This window comes from Pristiophorus japonicus, chromosome 10 (genome assembly GCF_044704955.1).
Source record: "Pristiophorus japonicus isolate sPriJap1 chromosome 10, sPriJap1.hap1, whole genome shotgun sequence".
NCBI lineage: Eukaryota > Metazoa > Chordata > Chondrichthyes > Pristiophoridae > Pristiophorus > Pristiophorus japonicus.
In genome coordinates, this window is record NC_091986.1 from 222,660,018 (window position 1) to 222,682,846 (window position 22,829).

The following is a 22,829-nucleotide window of genomic DNA, read 5'->3' on the forward strand; positions in this document are numbered from 1 at the left end:
GGGACCCCCTGTAAATACTGACACACTCCCGGGGACCCCCTGTAAATACTGACACACTCCCGGGGACCCCTGTAAATACTGACACACTCCCGGGGACCCTCTGTAAATACTGACACACTCCCGGGGACCCCCTGTCAATACTGACACACTCCCGGGGACCCCTGTAAATACTGACACACTCCCGGGGACCCGATGTAAATACTGACACACTCCCGGGGACCCCCTGTCAATACTGACACACTCCCGGGACCCCCTGTAAATACTGACACACTCCCGGGGACCCTCTGTATATACTGACACACTCCCGGGAACTCGTTATCTCAATGTCTTGTTGTTCCCCAATAAAATAAACAGCTATAGTTGTAGAAATTATGTTTAATGTTTAAGCACTGACAGAAACGGCGGACTCTATGTCATCAAATCCCTGCGGGGTGAAACAGCCCATTTGCTGTTGGCCGCGAACGGAACTCGCCAATGACCAATTACAGGGAGGGGTGCGGTGTCCCCACACCCAGAGTGACAAATATCCTGGCACCTTGTGGACCCCCGCTCAGAGGCCGAGCCCCCAGTTATCGCACCGTGTGACCTGCTCACATGTTCTGCGATCCCCGGGGGATCGAACCCTGTCCGTAGCCAGATCCCGGACCGGAAACCTGATTTCCAGAGTCTCTGCCTTCCAGCAGCTCACCCCTGGCCAGGCGCTAAATCCTGGAGCCATAGCGACTAACGTGCCTGGGGCTACTCCTGGGCCTGGGGCTGGAGCTGTTCCTGGGCCGAGGTCTGGGTCTGGGCCTGAGTTAGGGTTGGGTTGTGGGTCTGCGTCCAAGTCGTGTTTTGGGCCTGATTTGTGCCTGGAGCTGGGTTTGGGCCTGTGCCTGGGCCTGGGTCTTGGTTTGGGGCTGGTCCTGGGTTTGTGCCTGGGGCTGGTCCTGGGTTTGGGCCTGGGCTTGTACCTGGGCCTGGGTTTGGGCCTGGATCTGGGTTTGGGTTTGGAGTTGGGCCTGGGTTTGGGACTGGGCCTGGGACTGGGTTTGTGCCTGGGTCTGGGTTTGGGTCTGTGCCTGGGCCTGGTTCTTGGCCTGGGCCTGGGCTTGTGCCTGGGTCTGGGTTTGTGCCTGGGCCTGGGTCTGGGTTTGGGTTTGGGGTTGGGCCTGGGTTTGGGCCTGAGTCTTGGCCTGGGCCTGGGTTTGTACCTGGGTCTGGGTTTGGGCCTGAGTTTGGTTTTGGGGTTGGGCCTGGGTTTGAGCCTGGGTCTTGGCCTGGGCCTGGGCTTGTGCCTGGGTCTGGGTCTGGGTTTTGGGTTGGGCCTGGGTTTGTACCTGGGCCTGGGTCTTGGCCTGGGCCTGGGTTTGTGCCTGGGTCTGGGTTTGGGCCTGTGCCTGGGCCTGGGTCTGGGTTTGAGGTTGGGCCTGGGTTTGTACCTGGGCCTGGGTCTTGGCCTGGGCTTGGGTCTTGGCCTGGGCCTGGGTTTGTACCTGGGCCTGGGTTTGGGCCTGAGTTTGGGTTTGGGGTTGGGCCTGGGTTTGAGCCTGGGTCTTGGCCTGGGCCTGGGCTTGTGCCTGGGTCTGGGTTTGGGCCTGTGCCTGGGCCTGGGTCTGGGTTTGAGGTTGGGCCTGGGTTTGTACCTGGGCCTGGGTCTTGGCCTGGGCTTGGGTCTTGGCCTGGGCCTGGGTTTGTACCTGGGTCTGGGTCTTGGCCTGGGCCTGGGTCTTGGCCTGGACCTGGGTTTGTGCCTGGGCCTGGGTTTGTGCCTGGGCCTGGGTCTTGGCCTGGGCCTGGGTTTGTACCTGGGTCTGGGTCTTGGCCTGGGCCTGGGTCTTGGCCTGGGCCTGTGTGTGTGCCTGGTGCTGGGCCTGGGTCTTGGCCTGGGCCTGAGTCTTGGCCTGGGCCTGGGTTTGGGCCTGGGCCTGGGTTTGTGGCTGGGCCTGGGTTTGGGCCTGGGTTTGGGCCTGTGCCTGGGTTTGGGCCTGGGCCTGGGCCTGGGTCTGGGTTTGGGCCTGGGTTTGGGCCTGGGCCTGGTTCTGGGTTTTGGGCTGGGCCTGGGTTTGGGCCTGGGTCTGGGTTTGGTGCTGGGCCTGGGTTTGGGCCTGGGCCTGGGTTTGAGCCTGGGCTTGTGATTGGGCCTGGGTCTGGGCATGGCGCTGACTGCAATCCTGGGCTTCCCCTTCACTCTCAGAGTCCTCACCAATCCCGGCCCAGCCGCTCAGCTCATTTTCAAGGTGCTGGAGGCGAAAATTCATCTTCTTGACGCTGGACTGGAGCTCCCCGATCAGGCGAGCGAGTTTGGTGCTCAGCGAGTCGAGGACTATCTCCAGTCGCTCCGCCTTCCTCGCCAGGTCTTCCTTCCCCAACTCCTGCTGGGCCACCACCTCGTCCAACAGCCCCAACTTCAGCAGCATCTCTCGGCCCTTTGCCTCCAGAATGTGCTTGGCCTCTGGAAACTCGGTCAGCACTTCGGTCAGGTCCTCCCTCCCCAGCGCAAACAGGTCCGAGTATCCAAGGCTCCGGATATTCGCTGTCCTTCTGTTTCCAGATTTACTCCCTTCGAAATTGAAGGAGACAAAATATAAAATAAATCAACAAGGTTTGACCTGGGCCCCTGCCTGGGCTTTTGTTTGGGCCTGTGTTTGTATCTGGGCCTGTGTCTGGGCTTGTGTTTGAGCCTGGACCTGTGTCTAAGCATTTGTCTGGGTCTGGGCCTGTGTTTGGGCCTGGGCCTATGTCTGAGCCTGTGTCTGGGCCTGGGCCTGTGTCTGGGCTTGTTTTGGACCTGGGCTTGTGTTTGAGCCTGGTCTTGTGTATGGGTCTGTGTCTGGGCCTGGGCCTGTGTCTGAGCCTGGGCTTGTGTCTGGGCCTGTATTCGGGCCTAGGCCTGTGTCTGGGCTTGTGTTTGGACCTGGGCTTGTGTCTGAGCCTGGGCCTGTGTCTGGGCATGTGTTTGGGACTGGGCTTGTGTATGGGTCTGTGTCTGGACCTGGGCTTGTGTTTGAGCCTGGGCTTGTGTCTGGGCCTATGTTTGGTCCTGGGCCTGTGTCTGGGCCTGTGTCCCATCCCGGGTCAGGGTCTGGCCCCAGGCATGTGCCTTAAACCTCTCTAAGTTCCCATGGTCCAGCTATGAGAGTTGAGTACTCCCCCAGCACTGCACTGAAGGGACATCCTTCAATATATGGGATATGATTAAGAAGTTTGCAGATGATACTAAAATCGGCCGTGTGGTTGATAATGAAGAAGAAAGCTGCGGACTGCAGGAAGATATTAGTCAGGAAATTGTGTTCGGGAAATTGATGGATTGAAGGCTGATAAATCCCTGGGGCCTGATAGTCTGCATCCCAGAGTACTTAAGGAAGTGGCCCTAGAAATAGTGGATGCATTGGTGATCATTTTCCAACAGTCTATCGACTCTGGATCAGTTCCTATGGACTGGAGGGTAGCTAATGTAACACCACTTTTTAAGAAAGGAGAGAGAGAGAAAACGGGTAATTATAGACCGGTTAGCCTGACATCAGTAGTGGGGAAAATGTTGGAATCAATTATTAAGGATGAAATAACAGCGTATTTGGAAAGCAGTGACAGGATCGGTCCAAGTCAGCATGGATTTATGAAAGGGAAATCATGCTTGACAAATCTTCTAGAATTTTTTGAGGATGTAACTAGTAGAGTGGACAAGGGAGAACCAGTGGATGTGGTGTATTTGGACTTTCAAAAGGCTTTTGACAAGGTCCCACACAAGAGATTGGTGTGAAAAATTAAAGCACATGGTATTAGGGGTAATGTACTGACGTGGATAGAGAACTGGTTGGCAGACAGGAAGCAGAGAGTCGGCATAAACGGGTCTTAGTCACTAGGCAGTGGCTAGTGGGGTGCCGCAGGGCTCAGTGCTGGGACTCCAGCTATTTACAATATACATCAATGATTTAGATGAAGGAATTGAGTGTAATATCTCCAAGTTTGCAGATGACACTAAGTTGAGTGGTGGTGTGAGTTGTGAGGAGGATGCTAAGAGGCTGCAGGTTAGGTTAGGTGAGTGAGCAAATGCATGGCAGATGCAGTATAATGTGGATAAATGTGAGGTTATCCACTTTGGTGGCAAAAATACGAAGGCAGAATATAATCTGAATGGCGGCAGATTAGGAAAAAGGGAGATGCAACGAGACCTGGGTGTCATGGTACATCAGTCATTGAAAGTTGGCATGCAGGTACAGCAGGCGATGAAGAAGGCAAATGGCATGTTGGCCTTCATAGCTAGGGGATTTGAGTATAGGAGCAGGGAGGTCTTACTGCAGTTGTACAGGGCCTTGGTGAGGCCTCACCTGGAATATTGTGTTCAGTTTTGGTCTCCTAATCTGAGGAAGGACATTCTTGCTATTGAGGGAGTGCAGCGAAGGTTCACCAGACTGATTCCCAGGATGGCAGGACTGACATATGAGGAGAGACTGTGTCATGTATGTAACCTTCAAGTAACAACACTGTACACTGTATACACCTGAGAAATGCACACCTTGACCACAGGGGGTGAACTTGTGGGAGACACTCCTCACCTGGTCACCCAGGTATATAAAGGGAGGTCCCACGCAGGGTCATCACTTCTTGGTCCTCTAAATAAAGGTTCAGGTCATGGAGTGACCTTGTCCATAGAATGTGCCTCGTGTGGATTTGTGGTATTGTGTAAGGACTTTACAGACTGGATCGACTGGGCCTGTATTCACTGGAGTTTAGAAGGATGAGAGGGGATCTCATAGAAACATAAAATTCTGACGGGACTGGACAGGTTAGATGCAGGAAGAATGTCCCCAATGTTGGGGAAGTCCAGAACCAGGGGACACAATCTAAGTATAAGAGGTAAGCCATTTAGGACCGAGATGAGGAGAAACTTCTTCACTCAGAGAGTTGTTAACCTGTGGAATTCTCTACTGCAGAGAGTTGTTGATGCCAGTTCATTGGATATATTCAAGAGGGAGTTAGATATGGTCCTTACAGCTGGCGGTGCAGGCTCGAAGGGCCGAATGGCCTGCTCCTGCACATATTTTCTATGTTTCTATATTTGTATGAACTGGTCAGGTGGGCAGAGCACCTGAATTCAATCCAGAAAAGTGTGAGGTAATGCATTTGGGGAGGGCTAACAAGGCAAGGGAATACACATTAAATGGTAGGTTACTGAGAAGTGTAGAGGAACAGAGGGACCTGGGAGTGCAGGTCCACAGATCGCTGAAGGTAGGACAGTTGGATAAGGTGGTTAAGAAGGCACACGGAATACTTGCCTTTATTAGTCGAGGCATAGAATATAAAAGCAAGGAGGTTATACTTGAACTGTATAAAACACTAGTTAGGCCACAGCTGGAGTACTGCATGCAGTTCTGGTCACCACATTACAGGAAAGATGTGATTGCACTGGAGAGGGTACAGAGGAGATTTACGAGGATGTTGCCTGGACTGGAGAATTTTAGCTATGAGGAAAGATTGGATAGGTTGGTGTTGTTTACTTTGGAACAGAGGAGACTGAGGGGAGACCTGATTGAGGTGTATAAAATTATGAGGGGCCTGGATAGAGTGGATAGGAAGGACCTATTTCCCTTAACAGAAGGGTCAACAACCAGGGGACATAGATTGAAAGTAATTGGGGGGAGGTTTAGAGGGATAATTTCTTCACCCAGCGGGAGGTGTGGGTCTGGAACTCACTGCCTGAAAGGGTGGTAGAGGCAGAAACCCTCACCACATTTAAACAGTACTTGGATGTGCACCTGAAGTGCCGTAACCTACAGGGCTACGGACCCAGAGCTGGAAAGTGGGATTAGACCGGGTAGCTCTTGGTCGGTCGGCGCGGACACGATGGGCCGAATGGCCTCCTTCTGTGCTGTAAATATCTGTGATTCTATGATTATGTGCTCAAGTCTCTGGAGTGGGTCTTGAACCCACAACCTTCTAAGGAAAGACTTGCATTTATATAGCGCCTTTCATGACCTCAGGACGTCCCAAAGCGCTTTACAGCCAATGAAGTACTTTTGGTGTGTAGTCACTGTTGTAATGTAGGAAATGCAGCAGCCAACTCGCGCACAGCAAGCTCCCACACACAGCGATGTGATAATGACCCGATAATCTGTTTTTAGTGATATTGATTGAAGGATAAATATTCACCAGGACATTGGGGAGAATTCCCCCTGCTCTTCTTCGAAATAGTGCCATGGGATCTTATGCGGCTCGGTTTAACCTCTCATCCGAATGACGGCACCTCCTCAGTACTGCATTGGAGTGTCAGTCTAGATTTTGTGCTCTAGTTTCCAGGGGCAGAAGGGTCGGTAACCATAGGGACACAGATTGACGATAATCGGCGATGGAACCAGAGGGGGAGATAGGGAGAATGTGTTTACGCAGCGAGTTGTTGTGATCGGGAACGCGCTGCCTGAAAGGGCGGTGGGAGCAGATTCAATAGTAACTTTTAAACAGGAATTGGATAAATACTTGAAGGGGAAGAATGTGCCGGGCTGTGGGGACAGAGCGGGGAGTGGGACTGATTGGATCGCACTGTCACAGAGCCGGCACAGGCTCGATGGGCCGAATGGCCACCTCCTGTGCTTCAATCTATCACTCTAAGGTTTTGGACTGAGGCTTGAAGCCACAACTTCTGACTCAGGGAGGCAGGAGTAGAGAGCAGAGAGGGAAGAAGGGTAGTACGGTAGTATAGTGGTTACGGTACTGGACCAGTAATCTCGAGGCCTGGACTAACGATCCGGAGACACGAGTTCGAATCCCACCACGGCAGCTGGGAAATTTAATTCAGTTAATTAGATAAATCCAGAATTAAAAGCCAGTATCAGTAATGGTAACCATGGAACTACCAGAATGTTGTAAAAACCTATCTGGTTCACTGATGTCCTTCAGGGAAGGAAATCTGCCGTCCTTACCCGGTCTGGCCGATATGTGACTGAAGACCTCCAGATTCTTAACTGACCTCTGAAACGGTCCAATGAGTTGTAACAAATCCACTACAACAAAGTCAGCACTTGAAAATAGAGAAAGATTGCAAAGTGCCGCAGTACAGCGGGACCTGGGGGGGTACTTGTGCATGAAACACAAAAGGATAGTATGCAGGTACAGCAAGTGATCAGGAAGTGATCAGGAATGGTATATTGGCCTTTATTGCAAGGGGGATGGAGTATAAAAGCAGGGAAGTCTTGCTACAGTTATACAGGGTATTGGTGAGGCCACACCTGGAGTACTGCGTGCAGTTTTGGTTTCCATATTTACGAAAGGATATACTTGCTTTGGAGGCTGTTCAGAGAAGGTTCACTCGGTTGATTCCGGGGATGAGGGGGTTGACTTATGAGGAAAGGTTGAGTAGGTTGGGCCTCTACTCATTGGAGTTCAGAAGAATGAGAGGTGATCTTATCGAAACGTATAAGATTATGAGGGGGCTTGACAAGGTGGATGCAGAGAGGATGTTTCCACTGATGGGGGAGACTAGAACTAGGGGGCATGATCTTAGAATAAGGGGCCGCCCATTTAAAACTGAGATGAGGAGGAATTTCTTCTCTTAGAGGGTTGTAAATCTGTGGAATTCGCTGCCTCAGAGAGCTGTGGAAGCCGGGACATTGAATAAATTTAAGACAGAGATAGACAGTTTCTTAAATGATAAGGGAATAAGGGGTTATGGGGAGCGGGCGGGGAAGTGGAGCTGAGTCCATGATCAGATCAGCCATGATCGTATTAAATGGCGGAGCAGGCTCGAGGGGCCGAATGGCCGACTCCTGCTCCTATTTCTTATGTTCTTATGTTCTTATGTTCTAGCACTGTGGGAGCACCTTCACCACACGGACTGCAGTGGTTCAAGGCGACGGCTCACCACCATTTTCTCAAGGGGCGATTAAGAATGGGCAATAAATGCCAGCCTTGCCAGCGACGCCCACATTGGTGAATGGATGTTTTTAAGCAGCTGAGCTGCAGTGCGTTACCTGGGATGTCGAGGATACTGATCTCCCCAAAGTAATTCCCGTCCTCCAAGATGGCGAATTGCGTGAGGCCATCGTCAGCCACCACGGCCAGCCGCCCCTCCTGCACAATGTACATCTCCCTGCCGACATCGCCCTTGTGGCACACGTAGTCGCCTGGGCCGAAGACCTGGGCCCGCAGCTTGAGCACCAGCTGCTCCAGCAGGCTGACCTCGCAGGACTGGAAGAGCTGCACCTTCCGCAGGGTGTGGAGGTGAACGCTGACCACCACCTGGGCCCGCAGCTTGTCTGGCAGCGCGCGCAGGACCTGGCTCTCGTTGGTCATCTTCTTGTTGAGGCGCAGGTGCTGGGACCAGGCGGTCACCCGGTCCCGCAGTGCCTTGCCCACCCGACAGGACGCCAGGTAGTCCTTCATCAGCTGGTGGTCGGGGTAGGCGCGGCGGGAGGCCCTGTCCAGGTTGGACACGATGGATTCCACGCTGCCCACGACGCTGGCAAAGGCCAGCACGGCCACGAGGAAGTCCGCCATCACGAACAGGTACTCCTCCTCGCGCACGGGCGTGGGGGTGTTGCCGATGGTGGTGAGGATCAGGGTGGAGAAGTAGATGCTGTGTAGGTACTGGCGAGCCAGGCGGGCGTTGTCGGGGTCCGAGATGTTGGGGTAGACCCAGGTGTCACGCCCGAAGCCAATGTGCGCAGACAGGGCGAAGTAGGCACAAGCGTTCCAGTGAATGCTGAGCATCATGGACGCCATGATGCGCGCGATGCGGAAGGTGTTGGGCCAGGAGCAGCGGGTCTCCACACGCTCCAGGACCTCGGGCAGACGGCGAGCCTGCAGGAGACGGTTGAGTCTGAGGGCCGGGCTGTGGATTCCCAGGTGCAGCGAGAGGAGGTCGGTAGGCAGGAGGGAGACCAGGTCCAGCTTGAATCCAAGCGTCCGAGCATACGTCCGCGCGATTGGCCAGCGGTCAGTCACCAGCACGCCTTGCTCCAGGTACCCTGCGGGCAGGAGCATAACGGCCTGACTCAGGACACTGAACAAAGTCAATCTTTAAAAACACTGCGCGCGGGCTGGTTCGAAATAAGTCCTGCCCCACCCTCCTTCCACCGTCCCCCTCCCATCGTCCCCCCTCCCCCTCCCCTCCCACCCGTCCACCTCGCTCCTCCCCTACCTCGCCCCTCCCCCTCCCCCCTCCCATCGTCCCCCCTCCCTCCTCCCACCCTCCCCCTCCCCTCCCACCCGTCCACCCTCCCACCTCGCTCCTCCCCCACCTCGCCCCTCCCCCTCCCCCCTCCCATCGTCCACCCTCCCCCTCCCCTCCCACCCGTCCACCCTCCCACCTCGCTCCTCCCCCACCTCGCCCCTCCCCCTCTGTACCGTTTATATTTGAAAGGACACACGTGCCCGCACTCACCTGTGCTAAATCTGGCAGCCATATTGAGCAGGTAGATGAGGTCAGACAGGTAATCGAGAGCCAGCCACACTGACAGGTAATGGTACTGCAGTTCACTGAAGCTGCACCTGGGAACCAATCACACCCAGCATTCAACCGCGGTCAGTAACAGCAGTAAAAGAGGCTTTGGGGCATAGGCCCCAATCACCCAGTCTCCGGACCAGTCTTTGCCCCCTCCATACCCGTTCCCCACAGGCCCCACACCCAGCCCCTGGACACAGTCCTTCAGCCCTCAATACCCGTCCCCACAGGCCCCACACGCAGTCCCTGACCACAGCCCCTCGCCCCCTCTATATCCGGCCATTCAGCCCCTCTATATCCGTTCCCCATAGGCCCCAATCACCCAGCCCCCGGACACAGTCCTTCGGCCCTCAATACCCATCCCCACAGGTCCCAGCCCCTGGACCAGCCATTCGGCCCCTCCATACCCGTTCCTTCACCCCCTCCATACCCAACCATTCAGCCCCTCTATACCTGGTTCCGTTCCAATGAAAGGCTGCTGAACATTCAGCAAAGTTTTAATTATTTATCATCAGCTGGGAATTGGAATCATTTAATCCGCTTCTCTCTCTCACTCTCTGCCTTCCACTTTTCTCTCTCACTCTCTCTCTCTGTCCCTTTCTTGCTCTCGCTCGCTCTCTATCACTTTCTCTCTCTCCCTCTCTCTCTCTCTCTCTCTCTCTATCCCTTTCTCTCTCTTGCGCCCTCTATCCCTTTCTCTCTCTGTCGCTCTCTATCCCTGTCTCGCTCTCTGTCACTTTCACTCTCTCTCTCTATCCCTTTCTCTCTCTCTCTCTCTCTTGCACTCTGTCCCTTTCTATGTTGCTCTCTATCACATTCCCTCTCTCTGTCTAATTTTGAAGACCTTTATTAAGGCTCCCCTTAACCTTCTCCTCCCTAAGGAGAACAACCCCATCTCCTCCGGCCTATCCACATAATTGAAGTCCCTCATTCCTGGCATCATTCTCGTAAATCTCCTCTGCACCCTCTCCACCCTTCCTAAAGGGCGGTGCCCAGAATTGGCGGCAATACTGGGGCTGGGGCCAAACCTCAGCTTGTTGAACAGCGTGCTTGACCCTCACCTGCTGACCAGTATGATCCAGTTGTAGATGACCGGGATGGTGGATACAACGAGCCAACGGAAATACCACTCCCCCATGGGGTCCAGGATCCATCGGGAGCCAGCACTGTAGGGGCAATGGCAGCATTACCGGGGGGTACAGCAACACTGTGAGTCAATTCTCACCCGTCAGCGCAACATATCACCAAGTACAGCCCAAGGGGCGAGATTCCCCATCACAGCGTTTCCTCACTCAACTACGGGTCCAACAGACAGCACAAGGGCAAGATGAAGCTGCAGTACCAACAACTATCACTAGATGTCACTGGCAGAACCAGACTCTGAACTATCAATGCATGAGATAGAACTCGCCCTGAGATATAACAACGCTCCATCTGCATTACCCCTCTGACAGTGTAGCACTCCCTCAGCACTGCCCCTCCGACAGTGCTGCACTCCCTCAGTGTTATATATGCAGACTATAGATATATTCTCTGTGTAGTCACTGTATAGTTGCATGATGGAGACTTGTTACCTGATGTACTGTCAATAAGGTTTACACTGTGTATATACTATACTGGCACCACTAGTGGGTGCAACTGGTGGAGACCGTGTGGCAGAAACTGTCCACCAGAGGGCACTGTGGTGGGAGATCTGAGGGTCACCTGCATAGATGTGCAGGGCTCAGTATAAAAGGCTGCCCACCATGCTTGTGTCTCACTCTGGAGTTACAGATCAAAGACCAAGGTCATTACAGTTTGAATACAACACATTGCCTCGTGGAGTCATTCATAAGTGCATTACAGACATAACAACTGGCGACGAGAATACGGACTTTCACGCGATTATGGCTACCTTTGGCACACTAAAAGATTTCGCAGAAGGTAATGATTGTGATGCCTTCACGGAAAGGCTCGAGCAATATTTTGTGGCAAACGACCTGGCAGGGGAGACGGACACATTGGCGGAGAAGCGCAAGGCTATACTGCTGACCAGTTGTCGGCCCGAGGTCTACCGCCTCGTCAGGGACTTGCTGGCACCCACGAAGGCCAAGGATAAGACATACGATGAGCTGACTGAACTAATTCGCGACCAACTAAAACCAAAACAGAGCATCCTCACGGCCAGACACAGATTCTACACTCACCACAGACCTGAGGGCCAGGAGATTGCTGCCGACCTCAGGAGACTTGCGGCACCGTGTGATTTTGGCACACACCTCAACGAAGCATTGCGAGACATCTTAGTTATGGGAATTGGCCACGAGGGCCTCCTTCACAAGCTATTATCTGCCGACACCACAGTCAACCTGCAGAAGGCCATCAGCATCAGTCAGGCGTTCATGACTTCTACCTGCAGCACCAAGTGAATTATTCATCCTGTGGACTCAAACCCAGCAAGTACTGTACACAGAATGGTGCCTTTCACAGGAAAGACTGTAGAACGTGGCTCTGCCCAGGGCAGAGAGCACAGACCTCAGGGTCCCAGAAGTCAGAGTCCGCCAAGGTGTCCTAATCGAGTAGCACCATGCTGGCGTTGCGGAAGAAACCATAGGGCTCACCAGTGTCGGTTTGCTGAGTATGTATGCAAAGCCTGTAACATGAAGGGCCACCTCCAGCGTATGTGTAAAAGAAATACGACTCACCGTCTAGCAGAGGAGTCGGTAGATGACTTTGAATCCAGCCAGATTTGGCCAGAGAGGCAGCTCAGCCCCAAGAAGAAGTGTATGGAGTGTATACCTACACCACCGATTGTCCTCCAGTGAAGATGGAAGTCGAGATAAATGGCCTTCCAGTTGTAAGGTTGCAAAATTCGTGGAACTCCTCCCTAGTGTTTAGACTCATTGAAAAGGAAATTCGATTTGGGACTATGAAACAGAAAGTTTGGGATCCTAAAATGCTTATGGAAGAAATCTACGCGTTTTAACCAAGTTTGGGATTTTAAAAGGCATGTTGGGTCCGGGAGGAAAAGGGCTGCAAAAACCAGGGAACAACTAGCCTCTAAAGAAGCCAATCTTTGGCTATTGGAGCTGTCTGGGGTATTGAAGCTAAACAAATTGACTGGAGAATTATGTAAACTCAAAAACCCTTCTCCCCAGGAGACATTAACATAGCAACAATCGACCCAGAGATAGCCAGCCATCACTCTAAGCATGAAACCCATCCAGCGCATGCATAATGTTAATCGCCCATCCAGCCCGCATGGAAAATCCAGGCAACGTAAATACCAAAGCTAATTTTTCCGATCAAAAAATGAATTCAACAGATCGGCACATCCTAAACGAGTTATCGTTAACGAGCCCGGCAAAATATAACAAAGAATTACCAAGCCCGCCAAAATTAAGACAAAGAATCGGGTCTGATTTGGCACGCAGATTAGAAAGGCTCTCAAAGTATAATTGGGGCCCTGTCTTACGGATGAAAAAAAGGAACAGCCTTCTACGCAGCCTTCTAGACATCAACGCTTTCCGCCTCAACGACACTGCTGGGCTGCACTGTTCGGCCATCAAACAAACAGAGAAAAGCAGTTCCCAGGGACGTTGGACATCATCATCGTGGCAACAACTGACCACAGCCTACGTGATAGCATCGAGCCACCGCGATCGACAAATCCTGAGAAAGAAACTCCTCAAGAATAAACTGAAGATTCGAAAGTTTCCATTCTACAATCTGTTCCTAGCTACCAACAGGTGAAACCTTACCTAAAAGAACTTTAAAACATACTGCTGACGGAAGGAAGTGGGTAGTCACCCCATACATCCAATATGGGCCCTCCCGCATCAGCGGACACCACCCAACTGAAGACTACACAGCAAGATGTCTTCCATGACGTTCGGGGTACGGCAAAAAGAACCTACAGAGTCCAGCGAACCCCGAAACCGCGAACCACCGCTAACTGACAATAAACGGACTGGTGAGTATGATCCCTGTTTGCCCCGGAGTTCAACCTAGTCAGAGTTAGGCATTGGGAGGTGGGAGGTGTATTATTTTCTGTAACTCCTTTTGAACGTGTGATAGAGTGTTCCTTATTCTAGTGATTGTAAGTTTTGACATTGAACTTTCTTTTCCTGAATAAATTCGAAGTTTCTTGCACCAAAACCAGTTGTCTCTTGCACTTTGTCACATCCCCAAATAAATCCAAAGTCTAGAACCCAGGGAGTGGGAGCGATTCAAACCGCTCAGAAGGTCAGAGGTGAACCTGACCCCACACACCACCCCCTACACAGTCTTCATGGAAGTGGACACGAGAACGAGCCAGTCAGTGATGAGCCAGGATTCCTTTGAGAGGCTATGGAACGACAAACGACCCGAGCTGGTTCCAGTACAGGAAAAGTTGCTCACCTACACCAAGGAGCTGATCCCAGTCCTTGGTAGTGCGGATGTAAGTGTAATCCATAATGGCGCGGTGCACAAGTTACCTCTGTGGATTGTTGCAGGTGATGGTCCAACGCTACTCGGAAGAAGGTGGATGGGGAAGATCCAGTGGAAATGGGAAGACCTCTTCACTCCAGCAATCGATGTCCCCCGTGCTCAGAGGCAGAACAAAACCTCACCTTCGCTTGGGCCAGGCACCAGAGAACAGACCAGTGCAGCACCTGAGGCACAGACCGTCCATCGACTGCGTGGCAATGATCCGACCGGAATGACCTAGAAGTACCTTCCCAGCTCCAGTGGCAGGACCCGGAGGAAGATCGAATTCACAGGCACTCTTCCAGCAGAATCACGGGAGAGAAGGATCAAAGCAGTCGACCTCAAGGAAGAGGCAAGATGGCGTCCCTACTGCAGCGAGGTGCAGCATGGCTGAGAAAAAGATGGCCTCGGCCATATCGTGAGGTGCAACGCTGAGGGACCAACATGTGGTGTCTGACAGAGGATTTGATTGGGCTCAAGCCAGCAGGGTTCTCTTAAAGGTGACCTGCAACCAACTGAACTTAAAGAGACATTGTATGCACGGCAATCAATGTAACGAACCGATTAAGATTGTGAACAAATGTTGTTGCTAGATGTCGGGAATAGAGTGTCCCCAAAAGTAGCCAGCGAGCAAATTTGGGAGGGTGAAGGCACTGATCCTGATACCCTGCCCCAGGTCTATCCCACGCTGCAGGCACCAGATGGCACTATTCGCCACGGACCTGGAAACCAAAATGGCGCCAATACGCGCAGTCGGCCGCCGTTGCCCAACACCCGGGTGGAGACGGTGCAGCCCCCAGACCCAGTCACTACCTCGGCCATGTCCAGGAGTGAAAGGTCAGAACCAACAATACTGCCCCTCCGACAGTGCGACACTCCCTCAGTACTGCCCCTCTGACAGTGCGGCACTCCCTCAGTACTGCCCCTCCGACAGTGCGACACTCCCTCAGTACTGCCCCTCTGAGTGCGGCGCTCCTTCAGTACTGCCCCTCCGACAGTGCGGCACTCCCTCAGTACTGCCCCTCTGACAGTGCGGCGCTCCTTCAGTACTGCCCCTCCGACAGTGCAGCACTCCCTCAGCACTGCCCCTCCGACAGTGCGGCACTCCCTCAGTACTGCCCCTCTGACAGTGCGGCGCTCCTTCAGTACTGCCCCTCCGACAGTGCGGCACTCCCTCAGTACTGCCCCTCCGACAGTGCGGCACTCCCTCAGTACTGCCCCTCCGACAGTGCAGCACTCCCTCAGTACTGCCCTCCGACAGTACGGTGCTCCCTCAGTACTGCCCCTCCGACAGTGCGGCACTCCCTCAGTACTGCCCTCCGACAGTGCAGCACTCCCTCAGTACTGCCCTCCGACAGTACAGTGCTCCCTCAGTACTGCCCCTCCGACAGTGCGGCACTCCCTCAGTACTGCCCTCCGACAGTGCGGCACTCCCTCAGTACTGCCCTCCGACAGTACGGTGCTCCCTCAGTACTGCCCCTCCGACAGTGCGGCACTCCCTCAGTACTGCCCTCCGACAGTGCGGCACTCCCTCAGTACTGCCCTCCGACAGTGCGGCACTCCCTCAGTACTGCCCTCCGACAGTGCGGCACTCCCTCAGTACTGCCCTCCGACAGTGCGGTGCTCCCTCAGTAAGGTGGAGATAGAAAGATTTTTGAATGATAAGGAAGTGAAGGGTTATGGGGAGCTGAACCCAAACGCGGTCATGGAGGAGAGGTACAGCTGTTGCCGCCGAGGGCCCGAGCGCCTGGTCAGATGCTCACCTAACTCGCGCGGCGTCATCGCGGGTCAGGGGTTGGGTGGAGCAGCTCGGACAATGTCGACGTCGGAGGAGGAGGTCATCGCGGGACAGGGGTGGGGTGTGGGGACCCCTCGTCAACATCCTCCGCCTGCTCCACGACGACATGCAGGCCGTGATCCTGACCAACGGATCCATTACAGACCCAATCCACATCCGGACCGGGGTCAAACAGGGCTGTGTCATCGCCCCAACCCTCTTCTCAATCTTCCTCGCTGCCATGCTCCACCTCACAGTCAACAAGCTCCCCGCTGGAGTGGGGCTAAACTACAGAACCAGTGGGAAGCAGTTTAACCTACGCCGTCTCCAGGCCAGGTCCAAGACCACCCCAACCTCTGTCGTCGAGCTACAGTACGCGGATGACGCCTGCGTCTGCGCCCATACAGAGACTGAACTCCAGGACATAGTCGACATATTTACTGTGGCGTAGGAAAGCAGGGGCCTTACACTAAACATCCGTAAGACAAAGGTCCTCCACAAGCCTGTCCTCGCCGCACAGCACTGCGCCCCAGTCATCAAGATCCACGGCACGACCCTGGACAACGTGGACCATTTCCCATACCTCGGGAGCCTCTTATCAACAAGAGCAGGCATTGATGGAGATTCAACACCACCTCCAGTGCGCCAGGGCAGCCTTCGGCCGACTGAGAACAGAATATTCGAAGACCAGGCCCTCAAATCTACCACCAAGCTCCTGGTCTACAGGGCTGTAGTAATACCCGCCCTCCTGTATGGCTCAGAGACATGGACCATGTACAGTAGACACCTCAAGTCGCTGGAGAAATACCACCAATGATGTCTGCGCAAGATCCTGCAAATCCCCTGGGAGGACAGCTGCACCAACGTTAGCGTCCTCGACCAGGCCAACATCCCCAGCATCGAAGCACTGACCACATTTGATCAGCTCCGCTGGACAGGACACATTGTCCGCATCCAAGACACAAGATTCCCAAAGCAAGCGCTCTACTTGGAACTCCTTCACGGCAAACGAGCCAAAGGTGGGCAGAGGAAACCAAGGACACCCTCAAAGCCTCCCTGATAAAGTGCAACATCCCCACTGACACCTGGGAGACCCTGGCCAAAGACCGCCCTGTTGTCATCTGTAAAGCATGCACTCCCAAGTTCTGCCACCAGGGAGCTCATCCCCTGAAGTCCCAAGGGATCCCAGCATCCCTTGGGAGCACTGTATATAAGCCGGCCCCTAAGGCCTGTTCCTCACTCTGGAGTGTCTTAATAAAGACTGAGGTCACTGTTACTTTAACCTCCCTGTGTGCAGCAACACAATAACTGGCGACGAGAATATGAATCCAACGCACAGATGCAGCAAACTGTGGGCATCCTGGAGAAGTTCTCGGAGGGTGAGGACTTGGAAGCCTATGTCAAACGGCTAGACCAGTACTTTGTAGCCACCGAGCTGGACGGAGAAGGAGGCGCTGCAAAAAGGAGAGCGGTCCTCCTCACTGTCTGCGGGGCACCGACCTACAGCCTCATGAAGAATCTTCTGGCTCTGGTGAAACCCACAGATAAGTCGTATGAGAAGCTGTGTGCGTTGGTTCGGGAGCATCTTAACCCGAGGGAGAGCGTGCTGATGACGAGGTATCAGTTCTACACGTGCCAGCGGTCTGAAGGTCAGGAAGTGGCGAGCTACATCGCCGAGCTAAGGCGACTTGCAGGACAATGTGAGTTTGATGGCTTCCTGGAACAAATGCTCAGAGACTTTTTTGTATTGGGCATTGGCCACGAGACCATCCAATGAAAACTTTTGACTGTAGAGACACCGACCCTCAGTAAGGCCATTGCGATAGCACAGGCGTTTGTGTCCACCAGTGATAACACCAAACAAATCTCTCAGCACACAAGTGCTAGCAATGTTCATAAATTAACTGGAACTGTGTTTGCGAGCAGAAATGTACAGGGCAGAAATCATGAGTCTGCAACTGCCAGCAGGCCTCAGGTAACCCAGATGGCTCAGAGTCTGCAACAAAGGATGAATGCAAGGCAATTCACACCTTGTTGGCGTTGTGGAGGCTTCCATTCAGCCTATTCATGCCGCTTCAAAGGGTATGTTTGCAAGAGCTGTGGAACAATGGGGCACCTCCAACGAGCTTGCAAATGAGTTCCAAGCTCTGCAAAACCTGCTAACCACCACGTGGCAGAGGAAGATCGGTCCATGGTGGATCAAAGCAATTTCGAACCTCAGAGAGAGGAGGCAGATGCTGAAGTACACGGGGTTTTGCCTGAAAGAGAGTGCAAGTTCTGTTTCGTAATGTATGTTGAAAAGAAATGTAAGTGTCCCCTCACCCATTCCGTGTACCGTATAGTGCCACTAGTAAATTAGTTTGATGACTGTATTACAATGTATTCTGGATTGTACTGAAATGTACTTCGAAATGTAAAGCAAGCAAATGAATTGAACGGAACTGCCGTCAGCATCCAAATGTACTGAACTGTCTTCCAATGTATTTTGCACATTTTTTATATGAATAAAGTATATTTTGAAATTAAAAAAGAGAGTGCTGGCTCTTTTCATGCATTGCTGCTCAAAGGCACTCCCTGCTGGCTCTCGGCCTTTTGGCTAAGATCAAGTGTTGATTGGGCATTCATATCCTAATTGGCTAATTGCAGAAACTCGTCTTTCCAGTTTGGCTGGCTCTGGGCTTTTGGCTCGGGGAGAAGAGGAAAATCTGCATGTCGACCGACCAATGGGCGGGCCCAGAGGCCCGCCAAGGTGCTGGACTGGCACCAAGAAAGATTGAAGGCTTCGGCCAAAATACACACCAAAAGGAGGAATCTGCAACTTGGTCGGCCAACCGAGCGGCGAACCGGGCGTCCGAAACACCATCCGAGTGACGGTGAACAAAGTGGAAGGACAGACGACAATCAACCGGGACCTCTTCGTGAAGAAAATCCTGCTGGGAACATGTGGCAGGAAAGTCGCGGATGTCTTTGCCTTGCAGGACCTCCCGAAGAGAAGTTACTTTGATGTAACCTTCAGAACCGTCACCCTATGCCTGAAGTTCCTGAAGGGATTGAAGGAGGTGAGTGAACCACTGCGGTCAATGCTGACTTGGGAGCCACTGTTCACCCTCCCGTCGCAGAGAAGACGCACTATCACATAAGAACATAAGAATTAGGAACAGGAGTAGGCCATCTAGCCCCTCGAGCCTGCTCCGCCATTCAACAAGATCATGGCTGATCTGGCCGTGGACTCAGCTCCACTTACCCGCCCGCTCCCCATAACCCTTAATTCCCTTATTGGTTAAAAATCTATCTATCTGTGACTTGAATATATTCAATGAGCTAGCCTCAACTGCTTCCTTGGGCAGAGAATTCCACAGATTCACAACCCTCTGGAAGAAGAAATTCCTTCTCAACTCGATTTTAAATTGGCTCCCCTGTATTTTGAGGCTGTGCCCCCTAGTTCTAGTCTCCCCGACCAGTGGAAACAACCTCTCTGCCTCTATCTTGTCTATCCCTTTCATTATTTTAAATGTTTCTATAAGATCCCCCCTCATCCTTCTGAACTCCAACGAGTAATGACCCAGTCTACTCAATCTATCATCATAAGGTAACCCCCTCATCTCCAGAATCAGCCTAGTGAATCGTCTCTGTACTCCCTCCAAAGCTAGTATATCCTTCCTTAAGTAAGGTGACCAAACCTGCACGCAGTACTCCAGGTGCGGCCTCACCAATACCCTGTACAGTTGCAGCAGGACCTCCCTGCTTTTGTCCTCCATCCCTCTCGCAATGAAGGCCAACATTCCATTCACCTTCCTGATTACTTGCTGCACCTGCAAACTAACTTTTTGGGATTCATGCACAAGGACCCCCAGGTCCCTCTGCACCGCAGCATGTTGTAATTTCTCCCCATTCAAATAATATTCCCTTTTACTGGTTTTTTTCCCAAGGTGGATGACCTCACACTTTCCGACATTGTATTCCATCTGCCAAACCTTAGCCCATTCGCTTAACCTATCCAAATCTCTTTGTAGCCTCTCTGTGTCCTCTACACAACCCGCTTTCCCACTAATCTTTGTGTCATCTGCAAATTTTGTTACACTACACTCTGTCCCCAGTGCAGATGTACATCCCCCACATCCCGGTCATCGATGTGCTGACTTTCCTCGCCAGGTATGTCGATGGGGCAGGAAACAGCAGCGATCTGAAAGACCTCCACGGGATTTGGACCAGCAAGCGCCAGATCCAGGTCACCATGAAGGTGGATGCCAGCGGAACCATCCTGCACCCCCCCTCCAGCTTCGCCATCGGAGGAAGTCGGGGCTACATGGTGTACGCCGGCCAGCCCAATGTGTGCCGGACCTGCGGGAAGGCAGGCCATGTGGCGGCAAGCTGCAAAACTCTCGTCTGCCACAACTGCAAGAAGGAAGGCCACCAGACAAAGGACGGTAAGGAGACCAAGTGCTGCAACCTCTGTGGTCTGGCTGGGCATCTTTACAAAAACTGCCCCAAACGCAACTTCAGCTATGGGCAGGTGGCAAAGAACATTGCACCAGAGGAGGAGGAAGCTGAGGAACACAACGCTCCAGAGGAGACCCACACCCTCCCCCTGACCAACACCCCCGTGGACTCGGAACAAGTCAGGGAGGGAGAGATGCTTGCTACGGCGAGCTGCGAGACACCAGCAGCCAGCAGTGAAGCTCTCCCCCAGCGCACCGAGTCCAGGAATGAGGAGGCAGCAGATGATGAAGCGGGATGGGAGACCATCAAGAAAAAGGCCCGGAAGTGTAAGGAAAAGAGGCGAGCAAGGGCCCCTGCGGGAACGACAGGGAAGAGGCGGCTTACATCCACGACAAACAGCAGTGACAGCAGCTCGTCGGCTGGCGAAAGGTGAGACAAGACCCCTCACTACCGCCACCAGAACAAGAGACAATACGGCATCCCACAGCCCCAGGCGACCGGGAGCAGTGAAGCGACCGGCACAGACCCGCTCCGGGAACCTGGGAACAGCGAAGTGCCCAGCGCACACGAGCTCCGGAATACCGGGAGCGACGCAGCGACCGGCACAGCCCAGCTCCGGGAACCTGGGAACAGCGAAGTGCCCAGCGCACACGAGCTCCGGAATACCGGGAGTGAAGCAGCGACCGGCACAGCCCAGCTCCGGGAACCTGGGAACAGCGAAGTGCCCAGCACACACGAGCTCCGGAATACCGGGAGCGAAGCAGCGACCGGCACAGCCCAGCTCCGGGAACCTGGGAACAGCGATGTGCCGAGCGCACACGAGCTCCGGAATACCGGGAGCGACGCAGCGATCGAAGCACACCAGCTCGAGAAAGTTGTGAGTGAGGAAAAGAGGGAACCACCAACACCAGGCGAGGACAGTGCAGAGGACATATCGGACCTTCTGACAACACGACACCAGTCCCCTGGTCGGAACACTCCCTCGGCAGAGGACGACCAGTATGCCAGCCCAGGTGAGGTAGACTTTTACAGTGAAAATCTATGTATGCAGGAACCGGCCACTGGGCAGGTCTCCAACGTAAAGTTTATTTGAAATGTAAATGTTTTGAACTGTAACCTGTAACTTAAACATGGATTTAACGTAAAATCCTCTATGCGATGTGTTTCCACCTTGGGGTACCTCGCCAAGGTCAAAGCAGGTCTGCACCGCAGCATGTTGTAATTTCTCCCCATTCAAATAATATTCCCTTTTACTGTTTTTTTCCCCAGGTGGATGACCTCACATTTTCCGATCACCAGCCTAAAGGAAGAAGATGGTTCTGTGACGTCTTCGCAGCCTGACATGCTGAGGATCAGCAAATCCTTCTATGCCAGGCTGTACGATGTCAAGCCCACAGACCGCGTGGCCTCCCAGTCTATCACGGAGGTCTTAGACGACAGCGAGCGGGAGAGTCTGGACCACCTGCTAACTCTGGACGAGATGACAAAGGCCGTCCGGTCCCTTGCGACAAGTAAAACTCCCGGAAGCGACGGCTTACCGGTCGAGTTGTATTCGGCTCTGTGGGACTGGATGGGCCCAGACCTGCTGGAAGTGTACGGAGGTATGCTTCTGGCCAGCAGTATGTCAGAATCAATGAGGAAAGACATCATCACCCTCATCTACAGGCAGAAGGGGGAGAAGGAGGAAATCAAAAACTGGCGGCCCATTTCGCTGCTCAATGTGGACAACAAGATCCTGTCAAAGGTCATCACCAACAGGGTCAAGTCTGCTCTGGAGCTGGTGATCCACCCGGACCAGACCTGAGCTGTCCCCAGCAGGAAGATCTCTGATAACCTCGCGCTACTCAGAGATACGATCGCCTACGTGTGGGACAGGAGGGTGGACACCTGTTTAATCAGCTTAGACCAGGAGAAGGCCTTTGACAGGATATCGCACAGGTACCTGATGGACGTGCTCTCCAAAATGGGGTTTGGGGAGGGTATCCGCAATTGGGTCCAACTGCTCTACACAGACATCAGTCGTGCAGTCCTAATCAACGGGTGGGAAACTGAAAGCTTTCCGATCAAATCTGGAGTCAGGCAAGGCTGTCCTCTCTCCTCTGTCTTGTTTGTGTGTTGTATCGAGCCCTTTGCCGGGTCCATCAGAAAGAATGTGGGCATTAGGGGGTGACAATCCCAGGCAGCGGAGGCGCTCAGGTCAAGACCTCCCTGTACATGGACGACGTTACCGCCTTTTGCTCGGATCCGCAGTCGGTCCGCGGATTGCTCACAATCTGTGACCAGTTTGAACTGGCCTCGGGAGCGAAGGTCAATCGCAGCAAGAGCGAGGCCATGCTCTTTGGCAACTGGGCCGACCGATCCTTTATTCCCTTCACCGTTAAGCCAGATTTCCTGAAGGTGTTGGGAATATGGTTCGGAGCGGACGAGGCGTGCGCCAAAAACTGGAAGGAGCGTATCGCCAAAGTGAAGCAAAAACTGGGATGGTGGAAGCTGTGCTCCCTCTCCATGGCAGGAAAGAACCTGGTCATCAGGAGTGAGGTGCTCTCGGGGTTGCTGCACGTGGCACAGGTCTGGCCCATCTCTCGCTCCTGTGCCGCGGCAGTCACCCGGGCCGTCTTCCACTTTGTCTGGAGGTCCAAAATGGAACGTGTCCACAGAGACACAATGTACAAATCTCTGGACAGTGGAGGAAAGGATGTTCCGAACGTGGCCCTCATCCTGATGGCCACCTTTGTGTGCGGCTGC

The 22,829-nt window shown here is 53.4% G+C and overlaps 1 protein-coding gene across 1 annotated transcript in view; it reads right to left on the reverse strand.

Moving 5' to 3' along the window:
• Positions 1-797: 797 nt before the first annotated feature.
• LOC139274678 (cyclic nucleotide-gated channel alpha-4-like) overlaps positions 798-22,829 on the reverse strand; it is a 29,843-nt gene continuing 7,811 nt past the window's right edge. Inside the window, exons 2-5 of the mRNA XM_070891356.1 lie at positions 10,480-10,584; positions 9,359-9,465; positions 7,947-8,942; positions 798-2,542 (exon numbers count right to left, since the gene is read on the reverse strand). Of these exons, the coding sequence (XP_070747457.1) occupies positions 798-2,542; positions 7,947-8,942; positions 9,359-9,465; positions 10,480-10,584 (2,953 nt within the window). The remainder of the gene's footprint in view (positions 2,543-7,946; positions 8,943-9,358; positions 9,466-10,479; positions 10,585-22,829) is intronic.